Source organism: Sebastes umbrosus, chromosome 1, assembly GCF_015220745.1.
Source record: "Sebastes umbrosus isolate fSebUmb1 chromosome 1, fSebUmb1.pri, whole genome shotgun sequence".
Taxonomy (NCBI): Eukaryota; Metazoa; Chordata; class Actinopteri; order Perciformes; family Sebastidae; genus Sebastes; species Sebastes umbrosus.
The window spans coordinates 13115194-13128643 of NC_051269.1; the positions used below are offsets into that span (position 1 = coordinate 13115194).

Genomic DNA, 13450 nt, shown 5'->3' on the forward strand with positions numbered 1-13450 from the left:
ATTTTAGTCCCAAATTCTGCCTTTTCCTCCTCCTATAAACATATGTTACACATATTTGCACTCAGGAACATATTTAGATTCACCAATAAAATCTGATCATAAACGTTAGGATGTTAACAGTAAAACTCTGCCGTCATAGAAAACCTGCAGGTCTACATTTGTCCTTTAACTGGCATTAGCACTAGTAATGTGTTGAAGGTGTATATTTGGGCGTCAGCTTGCAACAACGCAAATTTCATTGTAATGAACGGATGCCATCTTTGTACACTATATTATTATTATTTTTTTTTTATTAAAGGTACCCTGTGAAATTTTCCTGTAAACAAAGTTATGTTAGCATTCAATGTTCCACATTGTGTGTACCTAGCTCTGTGTCGCTGGAGGGTGGGCAGTACGTGCAGATGAGTGGCGCCCGGCCTTTTTTTTTTTTTTTTTTTTTTTTTACATATATTTGGCATATAATAAGATATTAACACAGGGACACAGGATTAAAACTGGGGTGGTGTATTTTAAGGCCAAATAAATATGTCGAATGCATTCCCAAGAAATTATTTTTTAGAAAAATATGAAACCCATATTGTTTACAAGCATGTTCGCCTGCCAGCAGTCTCCTTCTTCTTCCTTGTCTTTGTTGGTGCATTGCTACATTTCTTACCAACAACTGTTGATCGGTGGAATAGCATGAAACCATTGGCAGGAATGTGTATCACATCATACATATGCACCATGCATATTTGTGCACATACAAGGGATACAAACAAAGCAGGGACCCACTCTTGAAACCATTGCTTCAGAGCACTCCTATTAGCAAAAAAAAAAACCTCCATAGTGTACCTTTAATAGAACAGCATGAAGGCTGTCAGTGTCCATTTTTTACTTTTTAACTTCAAAAAATCAAATCTAACCTGACATTATGTCCCACCCTACAACCCGTTTCAAGCAGGAGTACATTTAACTATGTAAAACACTAGCATGTCATCTCTTTCGTTGGGTCTTTAAAAGCTAAAGTACTCATGTACTAAGTTGAAGATTTTCTACATTAAAAAGTTTTGTATCACACTGTGAAAGTCAGTTGTCAGACAGCGGAGCAGAGAGAAAAATTAATCTAAATTAGCCAGATTTCAACCCAGCCAGGTACGTAGGTAACCCCTGAGGCGAGGTAAACAACACGTTTGTCAGATCCAGCAGAAAAAACACAGATCCCTCATGTGTTTTCACATGCAGTACATGCTCATAGGTCTACGCACATACACAGACGAGCAGACACATAAACACACATAAACCTAAACACCCACACCGAACAGATGGGGGTCTCTCCCATTTTCAAGCTATGCGACTGGAGAGACAATTAACACCCCGAGCGCTTGCAGCACCAACAGATTGGCGAAGTCACCACTGAGCCAAAAAGAACAACAACAGAAACGGAGACAGAGTGCAGGAGATGACAAATTTGGAGGTGTGAAGTGAGAAGAGGGGAAAAAATTGCTTTTTTTATCTTGACAAAGAGAAGAGTCTTGGCAAGCGGTTGAAGAGAAGCACGGGTGACACAGACAAAAAGAGGCAGAAATGAGAGACGGGCAACGTGTACAGAGGGATAGATAAACAGATGGACCACATGTGGTACTGGCAAGCCACTGATTTCCACAACTAGCCAGCACGCCAGTCCATCAGCTGTTCAAACAAACAGATACAGTCAGTGAGCCGTCCGGCCGACTGGTCCAGCCAGCCAAAATGGGAGTACATGAGAGGTGGGAGTTAATAGAGAAGGACAAGGAGGAAAATGAGGATGATGATGACGATGGGTAACGCTAAAACGTCCCCAGAACACACAGAGAAAAAAGCACGGGACGGAAACAAGAGAGGAGGAAGAAGAGAAGAAGAGGAGGAAGAGAGGATCCAGAGGAACGGAGGCACAAACGCAGTTCTGTTTCCTTCCAACAACCCTGAGATGAGTCATTATGAGTGGGCTGCCCGCTCGCCTGGCAAGTACTAAAATACACCATATACAAAAAAGGCATCATACGCACACTCTCACACACTTCACAGAATCAAACATGCACAAAGGAAATGTCAAACACACACATAACTGTCCACACACTGAGGACCCGCAGAGCAGACTACAGACATGACCTATCATGATCATGACTGGGTTAACTGCACAGTTAGGCCTGTAGGATATCTGTAGGATATCTAAACAGTATCCATGTGTCGTGTGTGTGTGTGTGTGTGTCTTACCTGGTGTCCGTGCAGTGTGTACAGTAGCTTGCCCTCTACAAGGTCCAGTATCTTCATTGTGGAATCGCTGGACGCAGTGATGAGGAAATTACCAGCCGGGTGGAAAGACAAGCTGTTCACCGCACCACTGTGGACTGGAAAACACAGTCACAGGCTTTATGACAGGACTGAAACAGACATATTGTTACTGTAATTCAAACTGAAGTGTATTCCTGTGTGCAGTTAAAGACAAAAAGTAAAAAATCTCATTGTTGTTCATCAGGCTTTACTGTGTTTTGCAAATTTACATGTTCAATTTTGTCTGCCATTATTAAACATTGTGATTAAAATCATGACAATAACAATGACTTTGACACATTTTTAAAGATATTTAACTTTTGAGACGTAGACAAAATACGACACGTTATAAAAATCAGATAATAAGAACACCAAAAAAATAGTGTTGGTCAAACAAGTGGATGTCAGAGTACAAATTCAGTTATACACCAACACCTCAGGGGTGTTTTAAGAGTTCACTGTCTTGCTCAAGGACACTTCAGCAGACCAGATGCTTCCTAACACGGTTGCCTGGATCCCACTGAAGTGCGCTGCTGCTGTACATCCCAGTGCCTCAGTTGCTGTGTAACTTGAGAATGGCTTAACATCAGGTTTACATTAGCACATATCATTACGTCAAGTATAGTAGCCTATAGCAACTAATCAAAACTTCCCCGGACCTGAAATCAATCTACCATCTGGTGACTGGGTTCTTGACTGAGACAAATGAGAGGACAAGCAAGACATTCGACGAGCGACATGGTCCCTCTGCTGGCTACAAGATGCTATGACATATATAAGATACACTGGTACCTCTATAGCTGCAACACGATGCTGAAAGGCTGCATCCGACTATACTGAGAGCAGGGGGATGTATTCTTTAGGTATGGCTTAGGTTCACGCAAGGACAGTGAGCAATGTAAACACCCTAATAAATTCAAAGCCAGTTGAATTAACCACCCAACAGAGGGCAAAAATAACTAAAAGAGAAAAGACAACTAAACATGATACCTACTACCACTAATTCTCATGGAGATCTAACAGTAACCACGCCACATTTTGACCACAATTTCACACTTTAGGCTGGCACAATTGGTGATTAACTACAGTATGTAAAGTGAAGCGCTGTGGAGAGGAGAAGACATGAGAGGAGAGGAAAAGCTTTTATCTTCATGCCCCATCTCCTCAGACAGATGTGATTATCCATTATTAGATCTCACAGCTCAAATCCATTTAAGAGAGCTGATTAGAACAATCAGACCGAGAGGCAGACTGACAAAAGGCATCAACATTTGGCTTATTGAATATGCGAGGAATCTTGATTACCACTTTAACCGTGAGCTTTAAAAAGCTTAATTTGATCTTGGTGTTATTTCAGTAATTTGCTGTATTTTTCACTGTGTTTAAAGGTGAGGCTTTACTTTAGCTGTGTTGCAGAGTCTGGGTGGGAGTGGACGACAAGACTTTGACTTGGTTTGCCATAGAAGCCCGAGAATTTAATTTATTCTATAAGGCATCAAGAGTGGATAAACTGAGTTTCTTTAAGCAAAAAATGAAGTAAATGCTTCCCTAAATGTTTGTCTTAAGGGTTGATGTGGTTGTCATTTATTAATTCTAGCGCTGTCAATTGTTTAAAATATTTAATCGTGATTAAGCACATGATTGTCCGTAGTTAATCTTGATTAATCACTAATTAATCGCACATTTTTTATCTGTTCAAAATGTACTGTAAAGGGAGATTTGTTAAGTATTTAATACTCTTATCAACATGGCAGTAGGCAAATATGCTGCTTTATGCAAATGTATATATTTATTATTGGATATCAAGTAACATCACAAAACAATGACAAATATTTTCCAGAAACCCTCACAGGTACTGCATTTAGCATAAAAAATATGCTGAAATCATAACATGGCAAACTGCAGCCCAACAGGCAACAACAGCTGTCAGTGTGTCAGTGTGCTGACTTGACTATGACTTGCCCAAAACTGCATGTGATTATCATAAAGTGGGCATGTCTGTAAAGGGGAGACTCGTGGGTACCCATAGAACCCATTACATTACATTCACATATCTTGAGGTCAGAGGTCAAGGGACCCCATTGAAAATGGCCATGACAGTTTTTCCTCGCCAAAATGTATCGTAAATTTGGAGAGTTATTTAACCTCTTTTGCAACAAGCAAAGTACATGGTTGGTACCAATTGATTCCTTAGGTTTTCTAGTTTCATATGATTCCAGTATCTTCACTCTAGCTTTAAAACTGAGCCTGCTACAACCTCTGAAAGATTGAATAGCCGCCGGGCCTGACGGTGGCCCGTCGGACTTTTAAGAGGTTAATAAAACTTGTCAACTTTGACAGGCCTTATTAATTCAAATAATGACTTTGCATTAAAGCTACGAATACGCAGTGATTGAATTCAAATTGTAGTTCGCTGTAGCAATTGACCATGATCTTCAAATGACATCATTATAAACCAGATACTTCCTTTATACGTTTTTTGAGGGGTCTTTACCTTGGTAGTGCTGTAGCATCTTATGGGATCTGATGTCCCACACCTTGACAGAGTTGTCAGTACTGGCTGCAGCGATGCATGTTCCACTGGGATGGAAGTCCACATGGTTTGCATAACTTCAGGAGAAAGAAAACATGACATTTAATGAAATTAAGCCCTTGGCCAAGCTTTAACAGTACTTCAAATTCATTATTCCAGGTTAATTCAACTAACACAACACTTTTGATCTAAAATATTACTTGGCAACACCCACCAGAGAATATTTTCTGTTCTTCAAATATTTTTTACACAACTCAAAAACACTCAATTGAGGCTTTTAGCGGATGCTTTCAGAGACATTTGTTGTAATGAATGAGTAGGAATTCAGTGCCTTGGTTACAGTGATTTTGACATAACACATGGTTATGGGACCCGTCGCCTTTTTAAGTTGTTGTTGCTGAAACATCAGTGTTTTAAAAATAAATAAATTACACAAGTATATAATGCTCTAAACCCTCAACATTTACAAAAATACCAGGAGAAACACAATAAGATGGATTATTCTTGTTCACTCACTGCAATTCTTTCTCCCACACACATCAGAAGATTTCTTATCCACATTTTTCACATGCATCTTTTTTTCTGGTCTCAATTACTCACCCCGCATGTTCATAGAAAGAATGAATGCACTCTCTGCTATTCTTGTCCCACAGCTTTATAGTCTTATCATCACTGGACGACACAATCAAACGATCATCTGGAGAAAACCTGCAAAAAATATATTGAAAATTATAGATAAAAAACTGTCCATTACCTACGACTTCAGTTTCACTTTTTACTAATGACATGTATTCATTAAAGATAAGATAAGTTAAGATAAGATAGAACTTTATTAATCCCGAAAGAAATTCTTGTGCCAGAGATTGCTCAAAATTACAACAAAATTACCACAAGTTCAAGTGTATAGAATACAAGTGTATAAAATAAAAAAGTACTATTTCTAGCACCAGTGCCCTAATAGAATAAAAATTAAGTAAGATACATTTAGTTAAATGAGTCAATAAGATAAGTAAAATAAAAAAGGTAAAGTAAGCTAAAAAACAGAAAAGGAAGTAATATTGCACAGATGAGAGAAGAAGTAACATTGCACATGATGGACATTAATATTGCACACACTAAACAGTGATATTGCACATGAGAATGGAAAAAAGTAGTATTGCACATGATATTGATATTATTTTTGTTCTCAGTTGTCCTTCCTGCAGAAGGGGGAGGAGTTATAGTCTGATGGCCACTGGTAGGAAAGACCTCCTGTGGCGTTCTGTGGTGCACCTCTGTGATCTCAGTCTACGGCTGAAGGTGCTCTGGTATGATTCCAGTGTGGTGTGCAGGGGATGAGAGGTGTCGTCCCTAATACTGAGTAGTTTCCTCAGCATCCTCCTCTCAGACACCTCTACCAAAGACTCCAGTTCAACTCCTAGGACAGAACCTGCTTTCCTGATGAGCTTGTTGAGTCTATTAGCGTCGGCTGCCTTCACCCAAATTGTAAAACAATTCAGAAATGTATAGGATATATCTATATGTAAATACAACAAATATCTGCAGCAGCCAGATAGTTATATCTAATTGTGAAAACTGTATGTATGTGTGCAGGTATGTGTGTGTGTGTGTGTGTGTGTAAGTGTGTGCATCGTACTTGGCACAGCGGACCCAGTTGATGTGCTGGTTGAGAGAGAAGAGAAACTTTTGCCTGTGGACGGTCCACACTTTGATGGTCTTGTCGTCAGAGGCTGTGACCAGATTCTGTCCATCGCCAGAAAAGTTAACGCTTCGCACAGTGGCAGTGTGAGCCCTGAAAGCTGTTGACTCAGCCTTCCTGTAGACACACACACACACACATAAACACACAAACAAACAAACACCAAGACAACACTAAAGTTTAAAACAAATTATCTAAAACAAGTGGGTGTTCAGAAATGTGTGCCTTCTTCTGTATTGGCAGAAGCAGGAGATTAGTTGCTTTTATGAGTCAGTATCATTGTCCTTTGTGGTAGCTTTCCAGTACAATACAATAAATAATAATGAGAGATGATAGAGATGTACTTAAAAAAACAAAAGGTGGAATAAGTTAGAAAACTCACATGCTGGGCATCCACAGACGTACAGTCTTGTCTCTGGAGGCAGAGGCCACCAGGTGGCCAGAGGGAGAAAACTGAACAGAAGTGACAGCATCTTTGTGTCCATCAAAACGATACGCTCGCATCTGAGGTTTCATGTTCCAGATCATCACACAGGAGTCATGAGAGCCTGTGGCTGGGAGGGGAGGGAGCACAGGTGTGGGAACTGAGCAAAATGTGTAGAAACCATACCACACAGACAATAAAATAAAAAGAAATCAGTTGCAGCAAATGATCTGGCCACAGACAGATAAACACAGAGGCACAGAGTAAAATGAAGTAGCAGTTACCAATCTGTTTCATGTTGCAGCTGAAGTCCACACTTGTAACATTGTCCCTGTGACCCTTGAAATGTCTCTCTAGAGTTGGATCAGACTGTATGGATAAAAAGGCAGAAGACAGGTTTCATCAGCCACATATTAAAGCTTGTGAGCACTTGTTTCAGAGTATTTGTCAATAACATTAAATATGAGTAAAGAAGCAACAATCAAAGTTCAATCTGTGTGGGTGTGTGACATGATAGGCAGTGGCCTGGCAACATAAGCAAACAGGCCCCTAATTGTCATACGTAGCTAAAAACTGATAGCATTCTCTGCAATGAGTTAAGAGTTTGTACAGATAAGTCTACTCAGTTTTCAATACAGCTTATAGGCAAGTAATGCAGGATAAACTTTTGGCTGGTAAAATACTGACTATTAAAAATGCTACTGAGAATCCAGCTACATACATTACGTAGCCAAAAGTATTAGGACAACAGAGCAACAGGCCTTTTCACTTAAGACATTTGGACATGTCACAATAGGTCAGCTCAGGTGTTGATAATAAAATGAATGATGGCTGAATTCTATGTAGCTGATACAGTTTCAGGCTCCTGGTGTTGTGTATGCTGGCTCACAGTCACACTGCCATGACATACTGGGACATGTGAATAGAACACAGCAGAGTTGTTGTGTTAATGGTACTAGTGACACCTGTGCTTTTTATACTATGACTAGTCTAAATGTCTTCTGTGATAATAAAGGCCCATTACACCCATATCTGATTGTTGAAAACATCATTAATAAACCATGGGCATTTAGATAAGATAGAACTTTCTTTATCCCAAGGGAAATTGTTGCAAATATTATGTGCAGCAAAATATACTGGCTGGAGTTGGAAGCACTATACAGCCGTGGAGTGGCGCTGTTTCACAGTGTTATCATTATTAGACTCCAAAGCCTGATTAAATCCCAGAGAAACACCAACAAATTAAGACTCGTTTTGAGGCTTGCGGTGAAGTTGAATTCAGTCATCATAACAGGTTGATTATGATGAATGAACATGCAGCGATGTCTTCATAATAAATAGAGTATATATATATATATATATATGTATATATATATATATATACATATATATACACTTCTATTTATTATGAAAATGCCATATATATATAATACATATATATAGAATATATATATTTATATATAGAATATATATATGTATTATATTTATTATGAAAATGCCATATACATATATATATATATATATATTTTTTTTATGGCTGTCTTATTTTGTTTCATAAACGATGCCAACAAGGAAACACGTCAAACGCAGAGACCTCACAACTTTATTAAGCCCTCCGCTTAGCCTGTCAGGCGGCAGTTTTCAAAGTTGTGCCAACGCAAGTAAAAATCTCCACCCGTCAAATTAGCTGGATATCTGGCATTGTGTTGAAAACTTAACACTAATTTGGCAAAGGTTAGGCTTTAGGTCTTTAGATGCTATTCAAGAATGCAGGGGTCTGTTGGCATTGTGACAGGAAGTGCTGCCTGAGAAACCACACTCAGGGTGGAATATTGCCGCTAGTGATGGGAATTAGCGGCTCTTTTTAGTGAGCCACATCATTTGGCTCAGCTCACCAAGAAGAGCCGGCTCTTTCGGCTCCCAAAAGGCTCTTCGTTTTACAACTTCTGCCTTTTATAATTCAGCCAAATTTAGCGCTGTTTGGACCCATTATTAGTGTGTGTGCACATATATCACTTAAATTATTCAATTTAATTATACTACACCTTATAATTTCCAGAATACCGTAATTTGACATGCTGCTTCGTTTCCAACTGTCACTCATCTTGTCTGCTATTCGCGCACCACACTCCTCTCTCTCTTTCTCTCCTCCTCTCCCTCCTGCTCTGTACCTGTAGACCGTCAGCGCGCCCGCCCCTCCCTGCTTGATGGTATGATCCTTGTCTGTCCTCACCTGATTGATCGCACGGACGTCATTAACACAACATTCAGTCACAGTCAGCGCATGGAGTGCCTGTGGCGCTAAGAAGATCATCCTATCATTCTGCCTTGAATTAATTGAAGAAGAAAAAAAACGGCTCTCGGACGGGAGCCGGATCTCGTCGTTCACTTAAAAGAGCCGGCTCTTTGAACCGGCTCGTTCTCGACCAACACATCACTAGTCGCCGCGTCGACAGCAGTTACCAAGGAGACCGTGGAGAGCTGTTGTGCTAGTGGCGGAGGACTGGAGAGGACTCTCGGTGCTGCATGTTTTCTTTGTAAAGGGAGCATTTGTAACATGGCAGAGCTGCACATTATAGGCCAGATCGTCGGGGCCGGAGGTTTCCCGCAGAACAGCCTATTCTGCAAATGGGGAGTCCACACAGGAGGAGCGTGGCGTCTCCTGTCCGGGCTGAAGGAGGGACAGACCCAGGTGGACGTCCCCCAGATAGGAGACATGGCGTACTGGAGCCACCCCATCGATCTGCACTACGCCACTAAAGGGCTGCAAGGCTGGCCGAAGATCCACCTCCAGGTGTGGCACCAGGACTCGTTCGGCCGCGGCCAGCTGTACGGGTACGGGTACTGCCATGTCCCCTCCAGCCCCGGACAGCACCGGGTCAGCTGTGTGACCTGGAGGCCGCTGGGCTCCTGGCAGGAGCAGCTGGCTCACATGTTTGTCGGCGGAGGCCCGCAGCTCCGCAGCCCGGACCTCATCTACAGCGGGGCGGACAGATACAGGCTGCACACCGAGGCCATGGGGACCGTGGAGCTGGAGCTGGGCATCATCATGAGACACTTTGACAAGTACGGCGTCGAGAGTTAACCTAACGCGGTGAAAGGACTTTAGGAACTTGTGATGGGTTTTATATTGAGCAGGAGGAGCTCTTACATGCTTTTAGGAAAGTTTTGTACTTTTTGCGTTTGTGTTTTTTTTATATAACCTAACTAGAGATGTAAATAAAGAAACTATCGTCGTAACGAAGTTGGTTCCTTGTTGATCTGTTATTGTCAGACCACTCTCGCCCAATGTCAGCTGGGATTAGAGGGATGGAGAGTAGTTAATGGATGGAGAGTATAACCAGATCATTCACCCATTATAACTACATCATACCTGTATGCAGGGAATGAAATTAGCACCTGCCAAATAACAGGGTAAAAGTTGGCTGTGGCAGGTAAGAATTTCAGGTCACCTGCCACCATGGCAGACAGGTTTTCCTTAACCTTAACCCTTCCCTAACCCTAACCCTAAAATATTATTTTTAAAAAGCAATTCTAAAGCCTAAATTAAATATATGGCAACACTTCATTTTACAGGTCCACAAATGTCATGGTAATTAGCTGATAATTTGTAAGTATTTGAAATTTCTTTGGAATTACTGTATGTTAGTATGGCGTCGAGAGTTGAACACGGTAAAAAGGACTTCTGGAACTTGTGATGGGTTTTATATTGAGCAGGAGGAGCTCTTACATACATTTAGTAAAGTTTTGTACTTTTTGTGTTTTTTTTATATAACCTAACTAGATATGTAAATAAAGAAAGTATTGTCATAATGAAGTTGGTCCCTTGTTGATATGTTATTGTCAGACCACTCTCGCCCAATGTCAACTAGGATTACAGAGGGATGTAGACTAGTCAAAGGGACTGTTTGTAAGAATCAGAAATGCTTGTTAACAGCGACACCTGTGGCCGTTAAATCAACGAAAGTCAGCGTTGGGCTCGCGCTTGTGCTCGCTCTAAATAGACATGAACGAGCATCGCTCAAAACAGTGAGGCGACACACGTCAGCTAAAACCACAATATCACTCTATATTTCACCTGCTTGGCAGTAATGTTAGCTGACCAGACGAAGGTCTCTCAATGAATCACTGCTGATCCTAGTGTTGGCTTTTCCTGCCTCAGCCTCCCGACCGCAGCCAGCGGGAGACACCGGCACCCGGTCGGAGACTATAACGTTTCTCTCTGCGGAGCCCCTGCACTTCACAAGACACGGAAAACCTCTGTTGGTCTGGAGGAGCTGCAGCATTTATTTCTGCACAAATGTCCACTGTACATTCATTAGATATTCTCAGAGCTAAACTAACTCTTCTGCAGTGTGTATTGAGCGCGCATGAACGTGAGGTGAAGCGGGTACGAGCGCGTTGTGTGAGTGAAGGCAGGCAGGCAGAGGAGCGGTCTGAAAATTTCAGGTCACCTGCCACCATGGTAGAAAGGTTTTCCTTATATTAAGAAATATTATTTTTAAAAAGCAATTCTAAAGCCTAAATTAAATATATGGTAACACTTCATTTTACAGGTCCACAAATTTCATGGTAATTAGCAAGTATTTGAAATTTCTTTGGAATTACTGTGAAATTACCCCAATATTTACCTCAAAATTGATCAAAAATTACTTTGTTATAAACATTATTTAATCTGCTATTTCCCAATAGTTGGTAATTTATTTAAGCCTCAAGCCTAAGGGCCCTATTTTAACCATGAGATGCTATTTTAACATACCATTATTAAATTATGTTTATAATAAAGAATATTCGTTACATTTATAGGTAAATATTGGGGTAATTTGGCAGTAATTCCAAAGAAATTTCAAATAGGTAACTTTCTAATTATCATCTAATTACCATGAAATTTGCTGACCTGTAAAATGAAGTGTTAGCAAATATAGTCATTGATTAAGGTTACATGATATATTCCATAATTCTACAGTCTGGTACCACTGACTCAGTGTTGTACTTAGATTTCAGAAGTGGCAGACAAAGAAATTGAGTGACCGGTAGAAATGTTTAGTGACCTGCCACAGTGGCAGGTGAGGAAAAATGTTACTTCCAGACCCTGCCTGTACGGATCCTCATCCTACATTAGTACCTAGAAAGTTCTTGAAATGTATTTAAAATGTAATATTCAAACTATCTTGACCAAAAGAAAAAAGACCCGGACCCTTGCAACACACTGCACTGCACATAACTCATATTTCACTTGATTTTGTATTTTTTTATTAAGGCTGTCAATTGATTAAAATATTTAATTGTGATTAATCGCATGGTTGTCCATGATTAATCAGGATTAATCACACATTTTTATCTGTTCAAAATGTACCTTAAAGGGAGATTTGTCAAGTATTTAATACTGTTATCAACATGGGAGTGGGCGAATATGCTTGCTTGGCAAATGTGTGTATATATTTATTATTAGAAATCAATTAACAACACAAAACAATGACAAATATTATCAGAAACCCTCACAGGTACTGCATTTAGCATAAAACAATATGCTCCAATCATAACATGGCAAACTGCAGCCCAACAGACAACAACAGCTGTCAGTGTGTCAGTGTGCTGACTTGACTATGACTTGCCCCAAAACTGCATGTGATTATCATAAAGTGGGCATGTCTGTAAAGGGGAGACTCGTGGGTATCATAGAACCCATTTTCATTCACTTAACTAGAGGTCAGAGGTCAAGGGACCCCTTTGCCTGAAATAACTTTACCAGACATTTCACCCAATACCAACAACAAGGGTACAATCACCCTCATGTATGATGATTTATTAACACAAATAGGGTAAATTATGTTCATGAGGAGAGTTCCCATATCATATAACATAACTCTGTCTTGCTACTCTGGTCTTTGAGCTGCTGGTGAGCAGCGACAGTGAAGCTACCAACCAGAAACCAACTTCAGTGAGCTCATATACAGCTAGCTAACAGTTACTGTACACTCACCGGGGCAGAAGTCATCTTCACTGATGTCCTGACAACAAACAGCCGGTGACAGCGAGGCAGCGACCGACTGTAACGTAACTCTACTTCTTTATTCCGGTGAATGAGAGAAACGGTAGTGTATGTGCTGGCTAACCGGTAGGCTAACGTTAGCTTAGCTTACAGCTACATTAGCTGGTTGCTGCTGACAACAACAGAATTCGGTTTACGCGCCGCGACTGGGCGCTCTAGCTCTGGTCGGATTTCTTAAAGGGGCCGCTGCACCTTTAATACCTGTTCATCACAGAGATGATATATTGTACTACTAAATTCTGATGAAATAAAATGCTTTTCAGTTGAGAAATCAAGATTAAATTATTTATATGATATTGAACCATCTAGATATTGAAGTGAAAACTCCTGGGGTTGGTGGGGGGGGGGGGGGGGGGGGGGGGGTGTTACGTTACTGTGTGTGTAAGAGTGCAGATTAAGTAGACATGTGTAACATCTGTGTAACAGTGTAACATCCTCTAACGTAACCTC

At 40.6% G+C, this 13450-nt stretch overlaps 2 protein-coding genes across 5 annotated transcripts in view; one reads left to right on the top strand and one right to left on the bottom strand.

Annotated features, from left to right (window-relative positions):
• The window catches only part of poc1a (POC1 centriolar protein A), a 48982-nt gene extending 35771 nt beyond the window's left edge, over positions 1–13211 (bottom strand). Inside the window, exons 1-7 of one of the 4 annotated variants that reach the window (XM_037782215.1) lie at positions 12932–13207; positions 7233–7317; positions 6907–7108; positions 6462–6641; positions 5426–5533; positions 4787–4902; positions 2236–2369 (exon numbers count right to left, since the gene is read on the bottom strand). In XM_037782215.1, coding sequence (XP_037638143.1) covers positions 2236–2369; positions 4787–4902; positions 5426–5533; positions 6462–6641; positions 6907–7108; positions 7233–7317; positions 12932–12946 — 840 coding nt within the window. In that variant the 5' untranslated portion in view covers positions 12947–13207. Of the gene's footprint in view, positions 1–2235; positions 2370–4786; positions 4903–5425; positions 5534–6461; positions 6642–6906; positions 7109–7232; positions 7318–7864; positions 8315–12931 lie in introns of those variants that run through there. The other 3 variants (XM_037782218.1, XM_037782231.1, XM_037782223.1) reach the window with 3 other exon arrangements.
• On the top strand, positions 9158–10192 carry b9d2 (B9 domain containing 2). Its single transcript, XM_037782245.1, has one exon. The coding sequence runs from the start codon at positions 9506–9508 to the stop codon at positions 10031–10033; it is 528 nt and encodes a 175-aa protein (XP_037638173.1). The 5' UTR covers positions 9158–9505; the 3' UTR covers positions 10034–10192.
• Positions 13212–13450: the final 239 nt, after the last annotated feature.

Coding starts and splice junctions, on each gene's coding strand:
- b9d2 (XM_037782245.1), top strand. CDS start 9,506: ATGGCAGAGCTGCACATTATAGGCCAGATCGTCGGGGCCGGAGGTTTC.